Genomic DNA, 22,792 nt, shown 5'->3' on the forward strand with positions numbered 1-22,792 from the left:
GTACGTTGGAAAAGTATTTTCTTACAAACAAATATTTCCTGTAACTTTTATTTATTTATTTATTTATTTTTAGTTGTTGTCTTTTTTAAAAATTAATTTGATATAATATAAAACTAATCATGGTTTGTGTTCACGTGGTACTATAAAATGAGATTTGAAAAACTTCTTTTATATATATTTTTGACTTGTTAATATTTGGGGTGCCATGAGTTGAGTCCGAGAATGTTGAAGCTTTTATTCAATAAGCTGATCATAGCTCTTGCCTCTTACCGCGTGCGGCGTGCCTGTGGAAGAAAAAAAAGAAAGAAGAACGTTGAAATTTGTTTATGTTAAAATATTAATTTTAAATAATTAAATATTTTATTTTTTATCCACACTTGAACTTTTTGAAATAATATGTGATTTAACATATATAGTAATCAGAGTAAAGATTCTAATTAAAACTTTTTTTTTTTTTTTTTTGATGAATCAAATAATTTTATATAAGCTCAACAAACTATACTTGCTAGTAAACACTAGCCCAGAAACACCTCAAACAAAGGACAACTACTCAGAACAACCTATACAGCCATTACTACATAACAAAACACCAAAGTGAACAAACCTTATAATGGCAACTTCTGTAAATTTCAATTAATTACAAGTTCTATACATTTATCAAGGTTCTTAAATGATCCCTTAGCCAGGATCCAAATATGAACTTCTTACGTTATCTGTTGAACAATAGCCTCCTCAAATATGAAGTTGTTGTGCACAAAAGCATTCATCTGCTGTTAAAGATGATAAATGCATGCACCTAAGCAAAGTTTGCCAAGACTAGCCTGTAAGCCATTCTCCCAGAGCTTAGCAATGCACCAGGTCACAACCTTTTTCCAAATCAGATGGAACTTCAGTGAAGAGACACATAGAATCAGAGCCCGCCATATCCGCAAACTAAAACTGCATCGAAAGAAAATGTGCTCCTGACTCTCATAACAAGCATGACAAAACAAACAGAGCATATTTTCAGAATACCCCCAACTACTCATACGGTATTTAGTCACTATGGCCTCTTTAAGTACCAACCAAAAAAATAATGAATGTCAATGGATGGCCAGAGAGTGCCAAACCAGCTTCCACCACATAACAACCAGAAGTTTAACCCTCAACTGATCCTAGGTTGTTGCACAAGAATAAACATCATTTGGAGAATGCAAAACAGCCAAATCAACACCTCCAAAAGGAATCTCAGGCCGCCTACATTAAATATCCACGATTGAATTGGATTGAGCAAAGGACCAAAACCAATCCCCACCCTTAATAATAGTAAATAACTTAGTATCAAAGGGAATACCTGAGTTATGCATTACACGGGAGCCATAACAATCCAGCAGACAACCGGCAAGGTACCGCTTATTATGCCAAAAGAAAATCTGAAAACCAATTCCTACTTTGAACCTCAAAAATTGTTTAGTAACATTTTGAAGTTTCAGCAACTTCTTCCAACACCAAGAACAATCATCGGGGATAGGAACCTACCAATTCAAACATCATTTCCATAATTAACCTTTAATACAATTAAGTATTTCATAAAAACTAAATCTCTCTCGTATATATAGATAAAGGTTTTCATATGTCCTAGTTCTGTGCTCTCACCATCCTTCTTTACTTATTCTTCGCTATAACTCAAAGACACCTCTTTAATGTCCATTATCTCATTACTAGAGTTGTACATACCCTTCCTCTAAATACTATACGAGTCTTATCCTTGTGGGAATAAGATTCTCTTTATTTTTATGTAAAATAAATATGATTTATTTTAGATAAACGTCTGGTTTTTATTTTTTATTTTATCTATTTTAGAATAAGAGATGATAAGAAAAAATTTACAGGGTTGAAGAAACCTAATCCAAAGTCCCAGCAAGAATTCAACCAGACTTACGAAACTACCTGGAGGCTAGTTGTCCAAGAAGGTTCTTAAGTGTATATTTTGGTTTCTTCATTTGTGTTTGTTTGTTTGTTTGGTTTTTTTTTTTAAAATTATTTATTTTTATAATTTTTTATTGACTAAGTTGTATTGTATCCGTTAAAAGTCTACAAAGCACAGTGGTCAACGTTAACCGAGTAGAAGAATATTTTACTAACCACAAGTTGTGAATAAAGAAGGGTCACCTTCCCAACAACATAGCAAACTTCGCCAAATTCCAAGCACATCGTGCTGAAAGTGGCAATATTGTCATTAGAAGATCATCTTAGGGCACTTGTTATGTAGATATTGCTATATAACTCATTTACAAACCCCACAGATGCATTTCAGGAGAAGACAGAACGTTAATTCTGTGATGTTCACTGGGGAATCTTCTAGGGGGCAGGAAGAGATATCCCGAGCTCTGAGTTCTTCTTCTTAAGGTATGCTTAAGGACTAAACTACTTATTGATTTATGATTAATATCCCAGAAGAGTTCTGGTTTCAGTATGGGTTTTGGGTAATTCATTAATTTATTGATATTTTAGTGTTCTGGGTGGCTATAGATTGTTCTGGGTCATTGTTGGGTTCTTGTTGATTTGAATTATTGTTATTTGATACTTTGGATTAATTTTGAGGTTTTGGGTATAAGAATTTGTAGAAGGTGGGTTCCCCACACCCCCCCCCCCCCTTCCCCCCCTTATTCTGTTGGTTTGAATTCTAGTTTGGCATCTGAAAATGGAATTTGTATTTATTTCCCCATTTCTTTGTTTCTTTATTTTGGTTGAGATTGAAAATTTAATTCCTTTATTGAAAATCTTGTCATGGCTATTCAAGGATGCTTATTATACCTTAATCATGGAATTTCTAGGCTTTAGTGCGTAGAGAATGCTTGGTTTATTGAGGAGTCTGTTACTGTTTTATTTCTCAGAAAAAATGAAATGTTTTGGTTCACAAATGAGGTCGATCTAGCGATTGATTCATTGTTTGACTCGAATAGGGAAAAAAAAAAATGAAGTCTTTTTTACAAATTTGATTACTTTGAACTTGGTAACTGAAGGATGGTCCTTTCTTTTTTTAGGTGGCATATAGGATTTACTTTCTCTTTCCAAGTAACTCTTTAGCGTATAAAGTGCCTTTTTTCTCTGTAGTTAATGACTTTACATCCTTTTTCACAAGATGGAGGTCTGGCGTAGATTAAGATTGCTATGGTGAATTTAAGATTCCTTTACGGTAAATGCACAAACACACCGACAAACACAGACTATCACACACAAAATAAACAATAATTCATTGTTTATTGTTGAGTGGACAAGGCTAAATTCTTCATCAACACTCATCTGATATTGAGGCGAACAGAGTAGATTTAATTAGAGTGATGGACTCTATTGTTTGGGTTTCAATTCCGCATGTTTCTGAAATAGGTGTATAACATAGAGGTTGTAGGTGCCGTTTATGCTTGTGAGTTTATGATTAGGACCTGCAGGCCTTGTTGCATTGTGTTATAAAAATCCACGCATTTCTATTGGATCTGCACAATTTTTTTTTTTTTTTTTTAATTAAAGCTCTTAAGAAGTACTTTGCATAGTATGTTGGAAACAACTTACTGCAGTTTAAAGGGGAAGGCAGATTTGGGATTGTTAAAGTTTGCGCAGTTGTAGGTTGTGGCTTAGTTGCAGGAAACTTTTATGGAGTACCTCTTACCTTTTCTTTGATCTATTTACTATGTAATATTCTGTTGAGTTGGTGCCAGTTAGTCTTGTGTATAGCAACTGCTTTCCAAATTGTTTGTAGAGATGTACCATAAATCTAAAGCCACATTTTTCTTTTTTTTCTTCAGTATTGTCATCACTTTTCAGTTTTATGCCCATTACAGTGAAAGTCAATCATCTACTGTATCTGAGTCAGTCCCAAATGAAATTTATCCCATTATCTATATTGATTGACCAACTCCTTGGTCAAATGTTTTAGTTGCTCTTAGTGTCTCCTTGGGAAATATAAGACTACATGGCCAAATAGTCAAAAAGAAACAAGAAGGAAAATTCTCATTTTATATTTTTATTGGGTTTTGGTTTTTGTCCTGTTCCTATGCACACAGGACACAAGTTGGGGGTGCAACGCGTCCCCCAATTACTGATATGGCACCCCCAACTTGCATGATTGCATCCTGTGTGCACAGGACACAAGCCTTACTCTTCTTATTGATGTTGGCAGCAAAATTTTAAACAACCTGCTATCAATGTGATCCAATGGCCAAGATTATGAATGGGGACTTAAACTCTTAGGAAGGGCTTGGCCAGGGCAAGATTGTCATGGGGCTGAAAGTTTAGGGCGGGCCTGGACCAGGGCAACTATTGCCTGAGCAGCAAATGAGAACTAAGAGGTCATGGTGCAAGAGCATTTATATATGTGGCCCTTAAATGGATCTATCATGATGATCACTCCTGATGAAGAGTGAAGAAGAATTTGTTGAATGGTCTTTGTAGAAAGTTAGGACAAGAATTATCTTTTAGGAAAATCTGCCCCTACCAAAGTTTGCGACTTGGGCTGGAGAGGCTGGTTATATCTTTTATTATTTTGAGTTGTAAATGCTGAATCAAATTAAAGTTGAACTGTAATCTTGTAGTGTCCTTTCTTAATTCATTCGTTTTTTTTTTTGTTTAAAAAAAAAAAAACTCTTATGATTGTCTTTTCATAGCATTTGCATGGAGTGACTGGAGTCAACTACATCTAGTATGCTGTTGAGGTAACCATACATGATATTGCCTGTTAGGGGACCTTTTACCTATAAAAACTTCATTGAATCAACGTATAGAATGAAGAGAACTATGTGTTGAATGCAAATCTGTCCTACAAGGCCCGTGGATATTGCAATTGAGTCAGTCTTGTACTCTTCAGTAATTCAGATAGGACTTCCACAATCTGTTGGAGGAATAGTGAATAGAAAGTTCATTGAATATGATCTTTTCTCCTCATTTTCTAGGTAGGATTACACAAATGTCAATCTGTTTGATATTATACAGTCAATGAAAACCAGCATCTTCCACTATGTGTATCCTGAATCATTTCTAAATTGGTATTCTTGTGACTTGGGTGTTAATGCACCTTAGTTGTTAGTTTAGGACTCCTTTACACCACAATGCTTGGTTGAGTTAGTTGATTACAGGTGTCATCATTTTCTTTATGGTATTATGACCTTGCTGTTCTTGTGATCCTTGCATGCTCTTGCTCGATCTCATTTTTGTGATCTTTTTTCTTCTACATTGACATTGCAATAATATTTTATCCTTTTTTTTTTTGGCAGATTATATTGGTTTGAAAATTTACTTCTTGCTGATAGCAGAGGTATTCCATGACTGAGGCAATTGCTGACAAACAAATCATCTAGCTGTTTTTTGAGTCTTGATGTGCACTGGATTGCTTTTCAAGACTCACTTTACGATTGCATGCTGTGCTTTGATAAATGAGTGATTTAACCAAGTCCTGGGAACACTTGTAGCGCCACCAGCAATTCTCCTCTTTGTTTCTTGGCTAAGCTAATCATTTCTTATTTATAGATGCAAACATCTCAGGAGCACCATGGTTCAGCCAGATTCCATGAGTTGTACAACCAGCCTTTGCAAGAAATTGATCCCTATTATTTGTCTCAGTTCCAGGTTTTAGAAAACAATGCCTGCCCAGATATTAGCAACCAAGGAACAAGTGTTTCCTTCGAACCCTCTAAGGGACAATACTTCACCCTGGAATCATCCCCAGCAACTGCTGGTTATATTGTCTGTGATTCCCCTTCTGTCAGTAGTGGCTTGTCTAACAGAAGTCCCTTTTCCCCCCAAGTTTCTCCATCGTGCATTTCAGATCCACATCACTCCTCTGATAACACCTATGGATCACCAGCAAGTGGCTCTTCTGTTGCTGATAATGGCAATGAATTGAGGCACTGGCTCAGGGAAGTGGAAGTTTTATTGCTAGGTTCTGAATCAGATACTGTCAACAGCTGCTATAACTGTCTCAATAGTGGGATCCCCCAAGCCACCTCCATGTCGAGGTGGGATTGGAATCAACTAGTCAATTTAGATCTGAGAAGCATGCTCATTTGCAGTGCCGAGGCAGTATCCTGTAATGATGTCTCAACAGCAGTTAATTTAATGGAAGTGTTGGGGAAGAAGGTGTCAGTCTCTGGGGAGCCAATCCAACGATTGGGTGCTTACATGTTGGAGGGGCTTAGAGCAAAGTTAGAGCACTCGGGAACTGTTATCTACAAATCCCTGAAGAAGTGCGAAGAACCAACAAGCTCAGAGCTAATGTCATACATGTCTATCCTTTATCAGATTTGCCCTTATTGGAAGTTTGCTTACATGTCTGCAAATGTTGTCATTGGGGAAGTAATGGCAAATGAGCCCAGAATCCACATCATTGATTTCCAGATTGCGCAGGGCAGTCAGTGGATGCTTCTCATGGAGGCTCTTGCAAATCGGCCTGGTGGGCCCCCCCTTGTCCGCATCACGGGTGTTGACGATTCCCAATCAGCTCATGCTCGAGGTGGAGGACTTCATCTTGTAGGGCAGAAGCTGTCGGAGTTTGCAGAGTCACGCAAAATACGATTTGAATTTCATGCTGTCCCCATGTCTGGTTGTAAGGTTGAACTAGAAAGTCTGATTATTCGACCTGGGGAAGCCCTGGCTGTTAATTTCCCCTACGTGTTGCACCACATGCCAGATGAGAGTGTGAGCACACAGAATCATAGAGATCGACTGTTGAGGCTGGTTAAAAGTTTGTCTCCCAAGGTTGTGACCATTGTAGAGCAAGAATCCAACACCAACACTTCCCCATTTCTCACAAGGTTCAAGGAGACACTGGAATATTATACAGCCATGTTTGAATCAATTGATGTGGCTCGCCCAAGAGATGACAAGCAGCGGATCCGTGCAGAAGAGAACTGTGTGGCTCGCGACATAGTAAACATGATAGCTTGTGAGGATGCTGAGAGGGTGGAACGGCATGAAGTTCTAGGAAAGTGGAGGTCAAGGCTTTCAATGGCAGGGTTTACTCCATATCCGTTGAGTTCCCCTGTGACTCACGTTGTTAAGGATCTGTTGAACCAGTATAATGAGAATTATAGGCTTGAAAAGAGGGATGGGGCTCTCTACCTGTTCTGGAAGAACAGACCTATGGTAACCTCTTCCGCTTGGAGGTGAAAATGGTTGCTCTGCAAAAATCTGTAAATCTTCTTTTTACCCTTCTTTTTATGACTTCTAGAGATTGAGAGGCACTGGTATCTGTAGTTCTGTAGAATTGAGAGTAGCACTCTTTCCAAAAACACCTATTTTAGAGCATATAGCTGAATCTCTATATTCACTGTACATGTCTGCCTAAAATGAAAGAGAAAACAGGTCTAATTCATTCTGCACTTAACATGTTCTCCCCGCTGGGCTGCAATATCTCAGCTAACATCAATTCAATTACGCATCAGCAGTGTCTTCTTACCTTGATCAGATTGTTTTAGGAGTGTGCCATCTGCCATACTTACCGAGTTATCCATGGCAGCACCATAAGAAGATGTCTTTCACCATATAGTTTGAACTGAGTCTACACATAGCTGATCAATTTAAATTTGCACCAATTAATAGATTTGTGGAATTAGCTCAGTGGTACCGTTTAGAATTGTTGCAGCTTGAATGAGTATTGCTATTATCCAGGGGGCTTTTAAGTTAACGGATTAGGATCTCGAACAATTGATTGTCTGAAATACGGTCAATTTGGGCAACCAATTGACAGAGGGCTCCGATAGGTCCACTCGTCCGGGTAGGTGGGCCCTATACTTTGAGCTGTTCAGGCACCTATTTGAAGTAGGTTAGCCCCATTAAAGCTCTCTCTTCATTAGTCACAAATGACTGAATTGCAACCAAGGTGTTAATCTGACTAGGTCCTCTAAGGCCTTCAGGAACAAAGGTTCATTCTTCCTTGAATCCGATATTACAATAAAAATGGACTATAAAACATGTGTTTTACAAGTAAAAGATAAAGTGGGTCCTCCAAGGTCTTCAGGAACAAAGGTTCATTCTTTCTTGGATCCAACATTACAATGAAAATGGACTATAAAACATGTGTTTTACAAGTAAAAGTTGAAGTGTAACTTCACGACTTAGTGAATTCTTATACACAAGGGAACATGTTATCATATGCTGAACTTATTTGTTTAGTAAAAGATTTATAAATCACAGGCAATAATATAAAAAGAAGGTCGTTGTTTAATGACAAGAATATTTATGACAATACATTATAGATATAGTATATGATAATTTAAATTGAATATGTTATAGTTTAACTACATATGGTCTACTTAAGCACTTAACCCTTCTTGACAAGGATGGTGTTGTCCCGAGGGACATATAGTATGATACTTGTGCTCGATGAAACACGCATACCTTCATCGCTAGTGGCCCAACCGGATTAAAATTACAGGTGATCCACACACCAACAATGTCATCATTGTGACCATCACCCATATATGGTTGTGCCGGTCACCTATAAAACTATTAGATCTAAGGCCAAACATTAACATAAATCTTTGGACCATAGGGTCAACCTGTATAATGATAAGCTCATGGTCGTCATTCGCATATAAAGCATCATGTTATACGATGCAATTAACCTTTATGTTTTACATGCATGCTTTTATAAAACTTTAAATAACCCATTAGTCTACATTTAAGCTTTCAAACAATAGGTTATTCATGCAAGACTAACAAGATAACATATGCTTATCCATAAACATAAACTACCCATACATTCTCTAACATCAATCCTACCATATTAAATCTGTAAGTTTAAATCTACAAGCTAAAATGTTAAATCATGAAAATGCAATTAGACAGTAGCTAACATTATGATAATAGGCTAATATCAACAACAAAAACGAATTTAGGATAATGGGTTACAGGTAAGGTTCTATGGAATTTCATTCTCTTTCTCTCTCTCTAGGGTTTTTTGAGACAATGGGTATCTAAAATGAGATGAATGATTGTAATAAATCTTAAATGGACTTGTCATGCATGTACAAAAGGGATGAGGTGTCAAAATTAATTGCATGCTAGCTAGCATCAATCGTTCGATGCATGCATTGATCGATCGTTAGAGTTGATTTGGTATCGATTGGCCGTTCGTCACCTACATCGACCCTTCGATCTTTCCTTCAATCGTTCAATCCATGCAGGTTTCTACTAAGTCCAAATCTCTCACTTCTCTTGCTAAGGATCAACCCTAACTTACCAAGACAATAATTAGAGCATTTTTAATCCTAATTAAGGATCGAGATATTACAACCTATGACTTTAGGACAAGGTTGAAGGAAATTTTTTGAAACGGCAAGGGGGAGGGGCTTGGCCCCATGGATCCATCCCTGATGCCTAATACAAGAAATTCATTACAAAGAGAAAATAATATTAGCATGTCCTATATTCATGTCATTGTGTTGCCATAAATGGTGACTGATAGAAGACCCAAGAGACATGGCAAATCACCCATTTTCTTGTATCTTCTAGCACCATCCACATCCACATCCACATCCACATCCACATCCACATGACTAGCCTCTTAACAAATTTTCTTTGCATGACAGAATAAAAAGCAAAGCACCTTACAGCCATCCAAAATTAACAATTAAGATAAACTAGAAAGGGAGGCTATTTTCTGGATTTTAATTTTACACGACGACGTTTTATTTCTGCTTTTAAAATCTTAATCATTTTTTTGTAAGATTTTCTTATCACGGTATTTATCATCCCTAGAGATAAATAACTTTTTTAATTAACTATATCCTGCTAAATTATATCTTACGATATTAAAATTTTAATTACTTTAATTAAAAAATGATAAACTCTATTTCATAATTATCTTAAAAATTTATTAAAAAAAAGATTTCACAACTAATTACAGAATTATATTGTACTAACGCATTAATAAATTATAAGCACTTATTCATCCCCCCAAACAAAATTATAAGCACTTGATTTTATCGCGTCCAAACACCAGTCGGTAAAACAATTCAAACTGGATCCGATTCCGATTTTGCTGTTGAAAGGAAAAGCACCAAAAATGGCATTATACGGGTAACGGGTCCCCCCTTAAATCCAGACCCAAAATTGGGTGTCGATCAGTGATTAGGCGAAAATCGCTGACGAAACGGTTACAAAGGTCCGCGAAACACAAGCACACACGCACGCACGTTGTGTGTTGTGCGATGACATTCATATGACGATGCAAGTTGCTCGGTCGCCGACAGACAAAAGCCACCACCACTCGGAGGAGTCGGAGGTACAACACTATTCTGTTCCCAATCTCCAAAATATTCATATTGCAGAATGGAGCCATTCTTAAGCTGAAATTGTTCATTATTGCTTGATCAATTTTTGGGAAAAATAAATCAGTCTCTCTCTCTCTCTTTTTTTTTTTTTTTTTTAAAAAAAACAAATTGGTGTGGGTTTTTCCATTTGATTGATGTTTGCGTATGGGTTTGAGCGCGAATGACTTTAGAACTTGGTAGATGGTGAATCGTAGGTAGGTTTTGTTGCAAAAATTGCTTCTTTGATTATGATTTTTGAGAAAATGAGTTGCTTTATGATAATACCCTTGACATTAACGAATTTTTGTTGTTATTTGATGTGTATCTTAAGAATGTTCGTGTTAAATATTGTGGGGAATATTAATTGGTAATGGCCTTGTTTTGCTGAGAAAATGGTTACGGTCAATTGAGGTTGTGTTTTTGGGTTTTCTAGAAATAAATTAAGAAAACGAATCCCTTTTAATTATGTATTTATATTCTTGGGTTTCTATAATCTGTACCATGTTTAACGTTTTGCACGGTGTGAGTTATCTGTTTGGTGTTGGAGATGTTGAATTTTGAAGGTTAGTAAATACTAACATTTTGTGTGTGTGTGTGTGTGTGGGGTTTATGCAGTAGCTGAATGTGAGGTGAGTTTGTCGATCTTTTGAGTGTTCAGTAGGGTTTTGAATTGAGTATGGAAGACGTATCAGAGAGGTCAGAGCTGCGCAGAATGCAAAGGGAGCAAGAAAGAGAAAGGCGCCGAATGCGTGACAGGGAAAGAAGACAGTCAATGACTCTTGAGCAGAGGGAGAAACATCTTGCTAGGCGTCGTAGAAACTATCAATTGAGAAGAATAAGAGCTGAAAGTGCGAGATCAGGCTCTCAAACTGGACAAACAAGTATGGTGACTGGAGGTGAAACCATCACCGGTGATGACCATCCAGCAGTAACTTCTGTTTCAGGACTTAGTGTCAAGTGTAATGGTATTACTCATGTTGGAATTAATCAAGGCGAAGAAAAGCTAGATGTGGAATGCTTAGAGTCTGAGGGTAAGTGTTTATATACTCTTAGCATATGGTTAGTCCTTAGAAAGATATACATAAGGACCTTGCTTTTGCGTGAAAATGATTATGTACTCACAATACTTTTCCAACTACTTCTATAGTTTTGCAAGCTTTGGTCCACAAATCAACTAATTTCCCAGGAAGGTTACGACTAAGTCATATAAGACATCTTGCAAGATCATTAAATAATTCTATAGATGGGCCTGCTGGCAATTACCAAATGGTGGCAACACTCATAACCAAGGAGGATGCTGCTAGTAACTGTAAGTTGTGTAATTTTAACTTCACATTTTGATTATTTAAAGAATTTTAAGTTCATGTGCATATAGTTATGGTAAAGTGCTCTGTTTAGCAGAGTTTTGAGTAAAATGTGAATTGTGGTAGTATTTACTGTGATTAATGTGGTTGTAAAAGAACTTCCTTATATGCAGTTCCTTTTCCATTTGATAGGTTTGCAAGTTGGAGACTCTGATTCTTGTAGATCACCGCAGAGTTTACGTTTAAATCGTGTTAAGCGTCTTGCTCGTACATTAAACAATTCAGCAAATGCTGCTATGAAAGAGGCTACCGGTCAAACCACCGAAGTGGCAAAGAAGGTATGGAATAACCTATGTAAGTTTTCTATAATTGCAACTATGTTACAGACTCAATGATATATTTTTTCAGCAAAACCTTTTTGCTCTCTATGAATTTGCTTCTAAGCATGATAGTTTTACTCCAGCAGAGCAGAAACTGCTGTGGGGAGAGCTGCGGCTGATATGTAATGATGACCCAAAACTTGTATGACCTATTATAGAAGAGGTGATGATAAATGAACTTTCTAGGATGGTATGACCATTAACTGTTTGATATACTTAGACCAATAGTTGATGTTTATGATGGATTTATCAGTTGGTTTTTTTTTAACAAGAAAATTGTGCATGGAAGAGTTCAATAAGCTTTTGGTATCACCTTTCAGGATGAACATCTATCATTGGCTATTGAAGAGAGGGGAAACCTTTAACTTGGTCACATGTGAGAAATGAAGTTTGCTTAGCTTTTCTTAGAAGGTTCAAGACTGAATATACGTAAGTTTATAATAGATTTTCAATTTTTTGTTGGCCATCATGTCTACCGATCACCATCCATGTAATTGGCTTTAAAACAATGAAATGGCGTCGTATCCTTGTTACTTGGTGCATTTGTAGAAGAGAAATGCTACATGTACTTAAACTTTTACAAAAGAAGCCTTACTAAGATGATGTGGAAGTTATTCATTGGTACTCGTAGCATTTCTTTTTGTTAATTGTTTTGATTATCTCCAATGAACAAGCTCCACATCAGTTAGTAAAGCTCTATTTGTAAAAGTTTAAATACATGTAGCATTTCTCCTTGTAGAAAATGACGTCTCGTTGGCATCTTACTTGTCATTGTCCATCGTCTTTTCATTCAATTTGGTTTTCATTTTTCCTTAACAAAAATGTTTTAATTAGATTCTTGGCTACTATTTTATGGAAGATGAAAATTCTTTTCTACTCTTTAAATCATTGTAGAAAACGGATTCAATTTACATGCATGTTGAAATTTAGACAGGCTAGCTCCTCCCACGGGGAAGCAATGTCAGTCAGCCTTTGGTATATATATATATTTAAACAAGGACTGATTTGCGCTGTCATATTAACACGGCGGGATAAAAGTGTGATTTTTAGCGTGCTATTCTCCACACCTGATAAAGAATTCTATTGCTGCAGGACGGAGAAAACGAAAAGGAATTACTTCATGGGCATGGATTAACTGTTGGACAAGGCTGTGTGATGTTTAGAATTACATGACCGTAGGAATAACCAGAGAGACTGAAGCTTGATACTGCCATTCAGCAGCTAGGTGAATTGTGTCGGCGCCTTTTAATTAACAATTCTTTTAGGATTTTCCCAAGCATTGATTACACACATTTACTTGTATGCAAATGTTTAATTGGTTTTCTGGGTTAGTTGTTGCTCGATGATTTTCTGTTGAGTTTAGTTGGTATGAAGATTAAGCTTGAGTACTATTTCGGAAATTCAATTGGTTTTCGGTAAGCAATTAATATATTCCATGTAAACAGTTTTTTTTAATTTATTTATTTTTATTTTTATTTTTATTTTTAATATGAGACTCTAAGGTCAAAAAAATTAGGGACATAAAGACTCTTTAAAAACTATGTCAGAGACTTGAGGTGGAGTTTCATCCAACCATATTGAGTCCCTGATATGAAATACAACTGCCTTTGCTATAACATGAGGGACTCTACAAACCGGTTTGTAAGAATTTCATATAACCCACATATAAGATTGACATGTAAAAAGCACATGTTTTAATAGTTTGTGCTTCACACATTTTTTTTTTTAAATAACATCAATATAAAAAAAAAAAAAAAGATAATTGCACCACTGGTTCCTGGGGTATGCCATAATTACGAATCATTCCTTATGATTTAAAAAGTTCATGAAAGGTCCTCGTGGTAAATTATAATTACAAATTGACCCCTGAAGTCAAATTCTGTTAAAAAATTTGACAGATTCTGTTAAATGCCATGTCAACGCCACATCAAACCAATAAGATGGTGATACGTGTCCATCTGAATAAAAGAAAGAAAGAACTTATTTAAAAAGAAAAAACGAAAAAAGAAAAGAAAAGAAAAACAAAAAAGGAAGGGGTGGCTCGGGGGTGGTGCGCGCCCACCTCTGGACCTTATAGGGGTAGCCCGATGGCCACCCCCAACCTCTAGGGAGGTCGCGACCACCCCCAGAGGTGGCCGGGGGTGGCGCGCGGCCATTCCTTCCTTTTTTGTTTTTTGAATTTGAATTTGAATTTTTTTTAAAAAATAAGTTTATTTATTTATTTTTTAATAAATTTATATTTTTTTATTAAGATGGACACATGTCGCCATCTTAATAAAATGGTAATGTGGCGCTGAAGTGGTATTTAACAGAATATGTCAAAAAAATTAACAGAATTTGACTCCAGGGATCGATTTATAATTATAGTTTACCACAAGGACCTTCCATGAACTTTTTAAACCATATGGAGTGATTTGAAATTATGGCATACCCCAGGGACCAGTGGTGCAATTATCTCAAAAAAACATGTATTTCTCACATATTTAAAGGACACATGCCACTCTTATAAATGGATTGTATGAAATTTTTTACAAATCAATTTGTAAGAAATTTTTGTCCGAGCATAAGTAGCAGAATTTGCCTATCTTTTCACATGAATTGCACGAGAGGAACGAAAGGAGCTCAGTTCTTATCTAATATCATCAATAAAGTGTCCGAATTAATATCAACAGTTTAATTGGCATGAAGAAAATTGTATGATCAATTGCTACTTAAACAATTTTGATACTATTTCAGCAAAATTTTTAATTGGTTTTCAATAAACAATTAATATATTCCACTAATGCAAGGTGGCAGCACGAGCCACCCTCTTTGCTTGGCTTGGCCGAACGAGCCATTATGTCTGTTGCGGATGGTCGCATGAGCCACGATTATTGTCGGAGATGGCCGTTCCTTTCTATTTTTTTTTCTTTTAAAAAAAATAAAAGATTTTTTGATATATTTTTTTTCAACATGTGGTATGAGACGTGGCAAAATTGCTTACATTGCATTAACCAAGCTCGTTGTTAGTAAATATTCCTAATAGTAAGTAAATGAGCAACTTTAAAAGAAGTCTAGAAATATCTTGGAAGCGTCAATCTTAGGAAATTAGGGTTGTACAGATCCCGAGTATGTCGAAAAGAAATTTCGGAGTCAGGTGATCAGTTCCCGTCTGATCTGGAGTAAATGGTTAAAATCACATCTATAAATAAGTGCAAACCACTATATATAAGATAATTTATTATTATTATTATTATTATTATTATAAAGACTTGATCTGAATTCTCTCCAAAAGATTGATTTAGGCATCGGAGTTGGTCCGTCTGACACCCCCGATGAGCTCCTTAATTTGTTGATATTTATTTTTTTACAGGAGTGAACGAAAGATTTTACAAAAGCTTATACCTAAAATTGTCTCAACACTGACGAATGACATGTAAGCAATTTTAGACAAAAAAAAAAAAAAAAAACCCTAAAAATTTAAAAGTTGGATTTAAAAACTGAGGGAAGTGAAATGAAATGGTGCAAAGACTAAAGAATTTTTTACCAAATTTTCTGATAACAATAAAAGCAAAATAGAATTCAGTAAAAGGCCAGGTAACAGTCCAATTAATAAAAGGTAGAAGAAAAATTAATTTCTACTTGGCTTCCGTAAAATCTTGTAGGTTAAAATTCTAAGATAATATTGTACGTACGTACGTATATTAATATTACAATCAGATCAGATGTAATATTAATATACTTGGATTAGGATTAGGATTTCTAATTGTCTCTTTCTAATTAGGTTAACCTTGTTTCTCCATGACTGGCATTACTAATATTCCTAATCCTACCAGTGTAAGTACGTACTTCGCAACCCTAATTAATTATAAAACTATCCAGGATTGTTATAAATAGCGCCCGTAGAAAGCCTACTCTGGTACGTAGCTTCTTTTTTCTTGGGATTCTAATTCCTGTTCTTGCAGTACTTTCTTGTTCCGCAAGCAACTTTCATGGAGTACTCAACAGGCCGTAGTAACGACGTTGAAGGTCTTTCTTTCAGCCTTGAAAATCTTCAAGTTAACACGGCCGGTACACTACTTCAGAGCTCCCGGCAGTCTACGAACGAAAATTCTTTGCGTTCTTCTTCCATTAATTCGCCCTTCACTCAGACCCGACTCTCAGAGGCTCGTGGTCGTCCGTTCTATCCACAAATCATCAATGGAGGTACGTACGTACGACTGATGTATATGAATTCATTATTTCAATTTTCATATATGTACGTATAGCATGTATTAATTCTCACGGCTATTTTTAATTGATTAACAAATCATATAATTGTGCGTTTGAGATTGCGATTTCGAAAATAATAAGTGTGATTTTAAACCAAATCGCATAACATAAATCGTTTGGGAATTGCGTTTTTAAAAATTGTGATTTGAAAACGCAGAAAATCTGTTTTTTCAAATCGCAGGTAAGACGATATTTTTTTAAAAAACGCAAAATTTTAAAGGCTAATTTACGATTTTAAATGTTAAACTGCGATTTTACCAAACGTTTAACTGCGTTTTTAAAAATCACTTTTTTCAAATCGTACATTTTAAAATCGTGATTTAAAATCGTATTTTTTGAAATCGTAAACCCAAACGGACCCTAATTCACATACTTAAACCTTAAAAGTATAACATTGTACGGAGTACCAAAAGCAATAGGATTTTTAGTTGTACTTAGAAACTCTATTTTTTTTATTTTTTATTTTGATAATTTGACAAAAGAGTATCGAATTATATGTCGTTTTGAGATAAGGATACTGTACTAGCAAACGACTGTTAAATTCTGTCAAAATTTCTAAAATACCCTTATGTTTATTTTTTTTAAAAAAAAAAAAAATTAAAAATTCAAGCATGGGTGTTTTAATTTTGCAAATTCCGTTCAAGTCTTTCTTTGGGTTCTCCTTCAAATTCTTCTTTGAGTCAACTTAATACTCCTACATTAATGTATCCGCAAAGAATCGATGGAGGTATATATTGATATGCATTGATATATATATAGATGTATATATTTATAGGTACATAAGTTCATATGTGTGTATATATATATATATATATCAGTAATTTTCTTCTTTGCTCTGTATAAAATATATGATTGTTTTTGTAGGAAATCAAATATTTGGAGATTGGCGTTTCCTTGAGTATCAACGATGGCTCATTGAATCAGAATCTGGTTTAATTGGTGAACCATCCACATCTATTCGGGCCAACCAAAATAGCCCTTTTAGATATAATGCAGCCAGTGCTCATGTGTCAAGAGGAGGGGGACTTAACGTAATGAGTACTGAAAATCTGAACTTGAACTGTGGTGTTGTGGGTCAAAATTCTTTTCCTGGTTGGTACCGAAATTCCAGGCTGTTGACTCCTGATGGCCTAAATCATGAGTACTTGGACAAGTTACAGGATATGTTGTCTTCAAGGAACCAAGAGGTTATAAAAAAGATATTTGAAGGAGTTCTTGAGTTTATATTCTTTGTGATGATTGACAGACATGGCCATCAATTCTTCAATAAGCTAATTGAGGCAGTCAACAACTATCAGTTGCAGCTGATTGTAGCAAAGATAACCTTGCAACCTCAATCGTTTATCAGTGTGCTGCTTACTCCATATGGGTAATTTATTTTAAACTTAAAAACTTCTTTAGATCTTGGTTGTTGCAGTTGTAACTTGTTTTTCTTGCTTACTGTCATTAATTCATTCATTCATTTGGGCAGCTCAAAATCAGTTAATAAGCTCATCAAAAAGATTGGAAAAACGACCTTGATTACTGGGGTGATATCAACTCTATCTACTGGATTCTATAGGTTGATGACAGATCAAACAGGATCTTCAGTTATATTAAGGTGTTTGAATATCGCTGAAAATGGGCAAAATGAGGTAATTCGAATTTAATATATGTTGAATTAGAACTCCCATTTAGACATTAATTAAACTCATTTTTCACATGTTATGTCTTATGATGTCTTCTAATGTACTTATTCTGCAACATTAATGTGACTTGTCTTCTCTGATCAGCTACTATACCTAGCAGCCCTAAGGCACTGTCTCGACCTGGCCGAACATGAAAAGGGATGCATATCTATAAACAAGTTCATCACAAACAGCAGAGGACCAGGCAGAGATAAACTCCTACGCTTAATTGCAGAACATTCGGTGTACCTCTCTCAAGATCCCTCAGGGTATCTTTTTCTTCCCATCCTATATATAATTCTAATTGCTTTTTCACATTTTTGGGGTTAAGTTTGTCTAATTTATTGAGTGTTTGCAGGAACTATGTTCTGCAGCATGTCATAGGACTCCATGATCCTGTCTCTACTGAGAAGATATGCTGTCTTTTGAGGGGCAACTATGTGCTTCTCTCTTCACAGCAAGGTGGTAGTCATGTGGTAGAGAAATGCTTAAACTCTCCTTGGATGGATTATGTGATTCTGGATTTTTTAAAGTGGGACAGACTCTGGCAACTTGCTCGAGATCGATATGGGAACTATGTGATCCAAACAGCATTGAAAGTCACAAAGGTACACTTTTTGAACCGCATACCCTTTGAGATTACCAGATTTTATGCATCCACAGCACTGAGGAAAATATATGCATAATTAACAGTCATCACAAACATTGAATACATTCTTCCTTAAGCATAGAGGTCTTGATTGAAGATCGAGATTCCTTACAATTTGGGGGCCCAAATTGTTGCAATTTCCCACAATTTGGGTGTTCGAGTCTCGTAGTACCTCAAATTGTCCAAAGTAGGTGGGCCTTGTAACTCTCACTATGTAGGCTGCTCAAATTGCAGTGCAATTCGATCAGGCACTTCAAATTGTAGGCTATGCATGTTAATTAATTCCTTGATTGAACTGAAAACTTGTGCATGAGCATTTGTTTCAAATGCAAATTTCAACAACCTTTAGCATGTTACAAGTGAAGTATATATGCTTCCTTAGTGGAATTAATTTCAGCATTAGCTTAATTAATTAGCTTCCATATTAAACCTCTTTTTTTTTTCCCAAATTTCTATCTTCCAGCGTGCAAATATTCCACTTCATCGAAGGCTTCTAGAGAAATTCCAAGGGCATTTGGATGCTCTCCGTTCTGGATATGGAAGGAATGTCATCAATTTGATTGTCAGGGGGGTTCCACTGGACTGATCAGCCCAACCAATTCGGATTGTGAAAATGGTGTTTGTGTTTGACATCCTGAATATATGTTACCTGTTTTCCATGAGTAGCTCCTTTGTTTCTTCTATGAAGTAAAGTACCAAGTGTAATGAATAAGGTGCAGTGTGAGTGTCGTGAATAGAAAATGTAAGGATTATATGATTACTATGTAGGTTATGTTTGTTTACATGTTTTAGGAGGTATGTTTTGTTTGGAAATTTCATGTTTTAGGAGATACGTTTTGTTTGGAAATTTAAGTGTTTTGATTTTATATAAAAGTGAAAACAATTATTGTGTTTTGAGAAGTGCTTTGTGTTTTGGGTTGATTGTTAATGTATTTGACACGAGAACGACAAACAATTTTTTGGTGAAATTGGGCTTGTTTCAATTTCCAAAAGTTGGAAATATTTTCTAAAATACATAGGCCAAAACTAGTACACTTACAATCTTATGATATCAGGCGATGAGGCAAAGACTTAAAGCTAAATCAATTATGAGTCCGTTTGTGTTTATGATTTGAAAATGTGCGATTTGAAAATATAATTTTTAAAAATGCAATTTAGTTTTTAAAATTGTGTTTTAAAATAAAAAAAACTCAATTGCATGCGATTTTAAAATGCAATTTTTTTTTCGTTTTCAAATTGTAATTTTTAAAAACGCAATCCCAAATTATTCATTTTTTGTGATTTGGTTTAAAATCACACTTATTAAATCATGTCTACACAATGCCAAATGCACCGTACATTGTATAGAACCCGTACAATTTGGCCCCATCCAATTTTCCAATGACAAAAAAAATAAACTTTTTTAGTCCATGAAGTTTTAGCTGTTATTGGGGTTCTAAATTGATCTTTAAAGTTTAATCCATTATCAATTCACTCATTCCGTCCTGTATTCATTAATTTTTTTTGACGAAATGCCACATCATATCTAATAGTATGGCGACACGTGTATACATTGCACAATCAACTTCACCGAGTTAGTCACATGCCACGATGGATCACCACTTCATTAATAATGCCACATGATAAAATGTCACGTCAATTAAAAAACAACAATGATGTAAAAAGTATTATAAGGAGAAATATGAATTTTCTAAGATTGAAGATCTTAACCATAATCTTTTTTCATTTTTACCTTCTTGTCATTATATAGAAAAATAATATTATATGAAAGACTCATATTATCCTCTTATCCTCAAATGTGGTATGACTATTAAAATTATCATTTAATCAAAATTTAATAGCGATTTATCCAAAATTCAATGTTTATTTTAAAAGTCATGTCACATTTGTCGTATATAGAATAGAATAATTCATGAACCCGTATTTTGTTAATATTGCACATCAATTTCTGCCGAAAAGATGTTATTAATTAATTTATTGCAGGTACTCTAGCATCACTTAAAATGTTATTTATTTATTATTTTTATATATACAAAGGTGAGCATGTGATTTTAAATCAAAACAGATCTCCAAACTTAACAATGAGGAGATCCACATATATTTGGAGTAGGTGAAATGGACGTGATACATTTTACAATTAAGATTTTTTTTTTGTTATATCGAATGATGAGACATGTTACATATATATTTTTTATACATATTTTTTTTTAAATCAATCATTAAATCTGTAGGACTCACATGTAAATCTTTGTGAGTTCTAAAGATCTAATAATTAATTTTTTTTTTTTAAAAAAAAAAAAGAAAAAAAAGACGTATATATAATACCACATTATTTAAAATTTTAAATAATTTATTAAGTCTTCCATATTTAGTGCCATGTTCGTAGTACTATGAAGGAAAAGATATATTTTCAAAAAAAAAAAAAAAAAAAGGAAGGAAAAGATATGGTTATAAAGGTTTTGGTCCGGTTTAGGCCCATATTTGGTTAGAAGAATTTGGGCCTCCTTCCAAGATGGACGCTTTGCGGGCAACGCCCATTAGCCGAGTTGATGACGTGTAACCTTAAAAATAAAACCCTAATTTTCCTTGGCAGCTACCAAGCAGCCCCAATAAAACTATTCGCCATTATCAGCCGTCTGATCCACGCCCAACGACACAGATCAAACCCAATAACCCTATAAATAACCCTCATAAACCCCAAACAAACACAATTTGGGGCTTAGGGTTTCTCTCTCCTCTTCGCCGTTATCTAGGTTTCCCTTCGTTCTCTGTTCTATGTCTTAGATAGCAGTATCTGTGAACTTTGTTTTGAAATGGGTTATAAATTTTAAGCTTCGATTCTGCTTTCTTTTAACATGTTTTGGATCGGTTAGAGTATATGTGACAGGGGATTATTGATCCAATCCCTTACTTCATGAGGAGCAAACTTTGCTGTGTTTGCATATTCCGAAGTTAATGTCACAAAGAAAATCCTGTCGACGTTGACGGTTCTCCCAATGGGAGCTCCTCCGTTGACGGGTGGTGCTCATATTCCATCGCTTGTTGTAGCAGCGTCGCTGCCATTACCATTCTGGAATTGCCATGAGACCTACATTCATTGAATCTTGCAATAACACGTTTGATTTGTTTTTGTTTTTGTTTTAAGTATCGCCGGTGATGATATCAAACACCAAATTACCATCTTTCGGGACTGAATGGCTTTAAAGCCTTGCTGTGATTTTGCAATTCTGAGGCGTTGATTCAAAAAAATATCACCTTTGCAATTTTGCTTTTGTTATTGCACTGTGTTGTCTTTGTTTTGATTTTAACTGTGTTTTTGGGTTGGTGTTTAATGTTTTATTTCTTTTAAAGAGCAAGCATAAAGGCAAAAAAAGATTTGCCTTTTTTGCTTTCTAATTTCAAAGCCCTTAAGCTGATCTGAAAGGCGGGCTGCCAGGCTCTCTGTTCTGGCTGGTAGGCTCTGCCAGAACGGAGGACCTGGCAGACCTCCGTTTAGGCAGTCCAAATTTCATTGAGATTTCTCCAGCTTAATTTCTGAGAACCCAATCCATTTGCAGGTTTCCCAGGAGGCTACAAATAAAGTTTTGAGTAATCGAATTTCTTTCTGGATTAGTTTAGGCCTCAGAAAAATTCTTTTGTAAATCAAAATGATCTATTGGACTTGTTCGACATTTATTATTGGCTTAGATAGTGTTATCTAAGCTTGACGCACATGGCTGAAATCCCATTTTCGTCAATCAATTTTCTTTTAGCAGCAAGTTTCCACATCGTTCCCTAATGAATGAATGTCCCAAGATTTTGCACGCATCTTGTTCTATGCATTGAACGTTTTGTGGTTTAAAGCCAATCAGTTTCGTGCTGCTCATCTGTTCTACATCAAAAAAATGTGGGATTTATGTTGCCAAGAGAAACATAGCTCAGAACAAACTTCTTGTAGTTTAGGGACGACATAAAATCCAATTACAAGTCGTTTTTGGCTGAATGACATGTAGCTTGTATGAATGAGATTTACATATGCTATAATATAACCAATAATTTCCGTCGTGAGCCCAATCATTTTTTATTTTTGGTGATTACTTCCGGTGTTCTTTGTGAATTATGGTAATTATCTCGTATTGCAAATCTTGATCCTCTTTAAATTATGCATAAGGCCATTTAATGTATCAAGTCTAAGCACTAAAGCACTATCAATTAATTATCTAAAAGATACGGGTAATAATTATTTTATATAGAGATTACATAAGAGAAATAGACT

General features: G+C 35.4%; 3 protein-coding genes and 1 non-coding gene across 15 annotated transcripts; all 4 read left to right on the forward strand.

The window, feature by feature from the left end:
* The first annotated feature begins 2,229 nt into the window (after positions 1-2,229).
* On the forward strand, positions 2,230-7,357 carry LOC133869824 (scarecrow-like protein 13). Its single transcript, XM_062306902.1, has 2 exons — positions 2,230-2,388; positions 5,250-7,357. The coding sequence occupies exon 2, from the start codon at positions 5,503-5,505 to the stop codon at positions 7,138-7,140; it is 1,638 nt and encodes a 545-aa protein (XP_062162886.1). The 5' UTR covers positions 2,230-2,388; positions 5,250-5,502; the 3' UTR covers positions 7,141-7,357.
* A 2,580-nt stretch (positions 7,358-9,937) lies between these two features.
* On the forward strand, positions 9,938-13,445 carry LOC133868707 (uncharacterized). Of its 12 annotated transcripts, none has more exons than XR_009900375.1 (7): positions 9,938-10,258; positions 10,902-11,317; positions 11,434-11,595; positions 11,783-11,944; positions 12,054-12,160; positions 12,291-12,399; positions 13,063-13,093. XR_009900375.1 is itself a non-coding variant. In XM_062305687.1 (5 exons), coding segments are annotated over exons 2-5 (681 nt in total). In that variant the 5' UTR covers positions 9,940-10,258; positions 10,902-10,962; the 3' UTR covers positions 12,293-12,383. The 12 variants fall into 12 exon arrangements, 2 of the variants coding, with proteins under 2 accessions (XP_062161671.1, XP_062161669.1); XR_009900376.1 differs by having other exon boundaries at positions 9,939-10,258; positions 12,054-12,133; positions 13,063-13,090; XR_009900384.1 differs by having other exon boundaries at positions 9,940-10,258; positions 12,057-12,160.
* Positions 13,446-17,937: 4,492 nt separating this feature from the next.
* Positions 17,938-19,357, forward strand: LOC133868184 (pumilio homolog 18-like). The gene is made up of 4 exons (XM_062305007.1): positions 17,938-17,949; positions 17,994-18,157; positions 18,247-18,496; positions 19,001-19,357. The coding sequence occupies exons 1-4, from the start codon at positions 17,938-17,940 to the stop codon at positions 19,121-19,123; spliced, it is 549 nt and encodes a 182-aa protein (XP_062160991.1). The 3' UTR covers positions 19,124-19,357.
* A 2,327-nt stretch (positions 19,358-21,684) lies between these two features.
* On the forward strand, positions 21,685-21,773 carry LOC133869961 (small nucleolar RNA SNORD96 family). Its single transcript, XR_009900590.1, has one exon. It is a non-coding gene; the product is annotated as a small nucleolar RNA SNORD96 family (small nucleolar RNA).
* The last annotated feature ends 1,019 nt before the right edge of the window (positions 21,774-22,792 follow it).

Source organism: Alnus glutinosa, chromosome 5 (genome assembly GCF_958979055.1).
Source record: "Alnus glutinosa chromosome 5, dhAlnGlut1.1, whole genome shotgun sequence".
In the NCBI taxonomy this organism is placed as follows: domain Eukaryota; kingdom Viridiplantae; phylum Streptophyta; class Magnoliopsida; order Fagales; family Betulaceae; genus Alnus; species Alnus glutinosa.

What these genes read in the sequence shown, in the direction of transcription:
- LOC133869824 (XM_062306902.1), top strand. Translation starts at nt 5,503, where the DNA reads ATGCAAACATCTCAGGAGCACCATGGTTCAGCCAGATTCCATGAGTTG.
- LOC133868707 (XM_062305685.1), top strand. Translation starts at nt 10,963, where the DNA reads ATGGAAGACGTATCAGAGAGGTCAGAGCTGCGCAGAATGCAAAGGGAG. An exon ending in GGAGGATGCTGCTAGTAACT is followed by an intron (nt 11,596 to 11,782) that starts GTAAGTTGTGTA and finishes TCCATTTGATAG; the next exon opens with GTTTGCAAGTTGGAGACTCT. An exon ending in CCACCGAAGTGGCAAAGAAG is followed by an intron (nt 11,929 to 13,062) that starts GTATGGAATAAC and finishes CTATTGCTGCAG; the next exon opens with GACGGAGAAAACGAAAAGGA.
- LOC133868184 (XM_062305007.1), top strand. An exon ending in CTCTCTCAAGATCCCTCAGG is followed by an intron (nt 18,158 to 18,246) that starts GTATCTTTTTCT and finishes GAGTGTTTGCAG; the next exon opens with GAACTATGTTCTGCAGCATG. An exon ending in CAGCATTGAAAGTCACAAAG is followed by an intron (nt 18,497 to 19,000) that starts GTACACTTTTTG and finishes TCTATCTTCCAG; the next exon opens with CGTGCAAATATTCCACTTCA.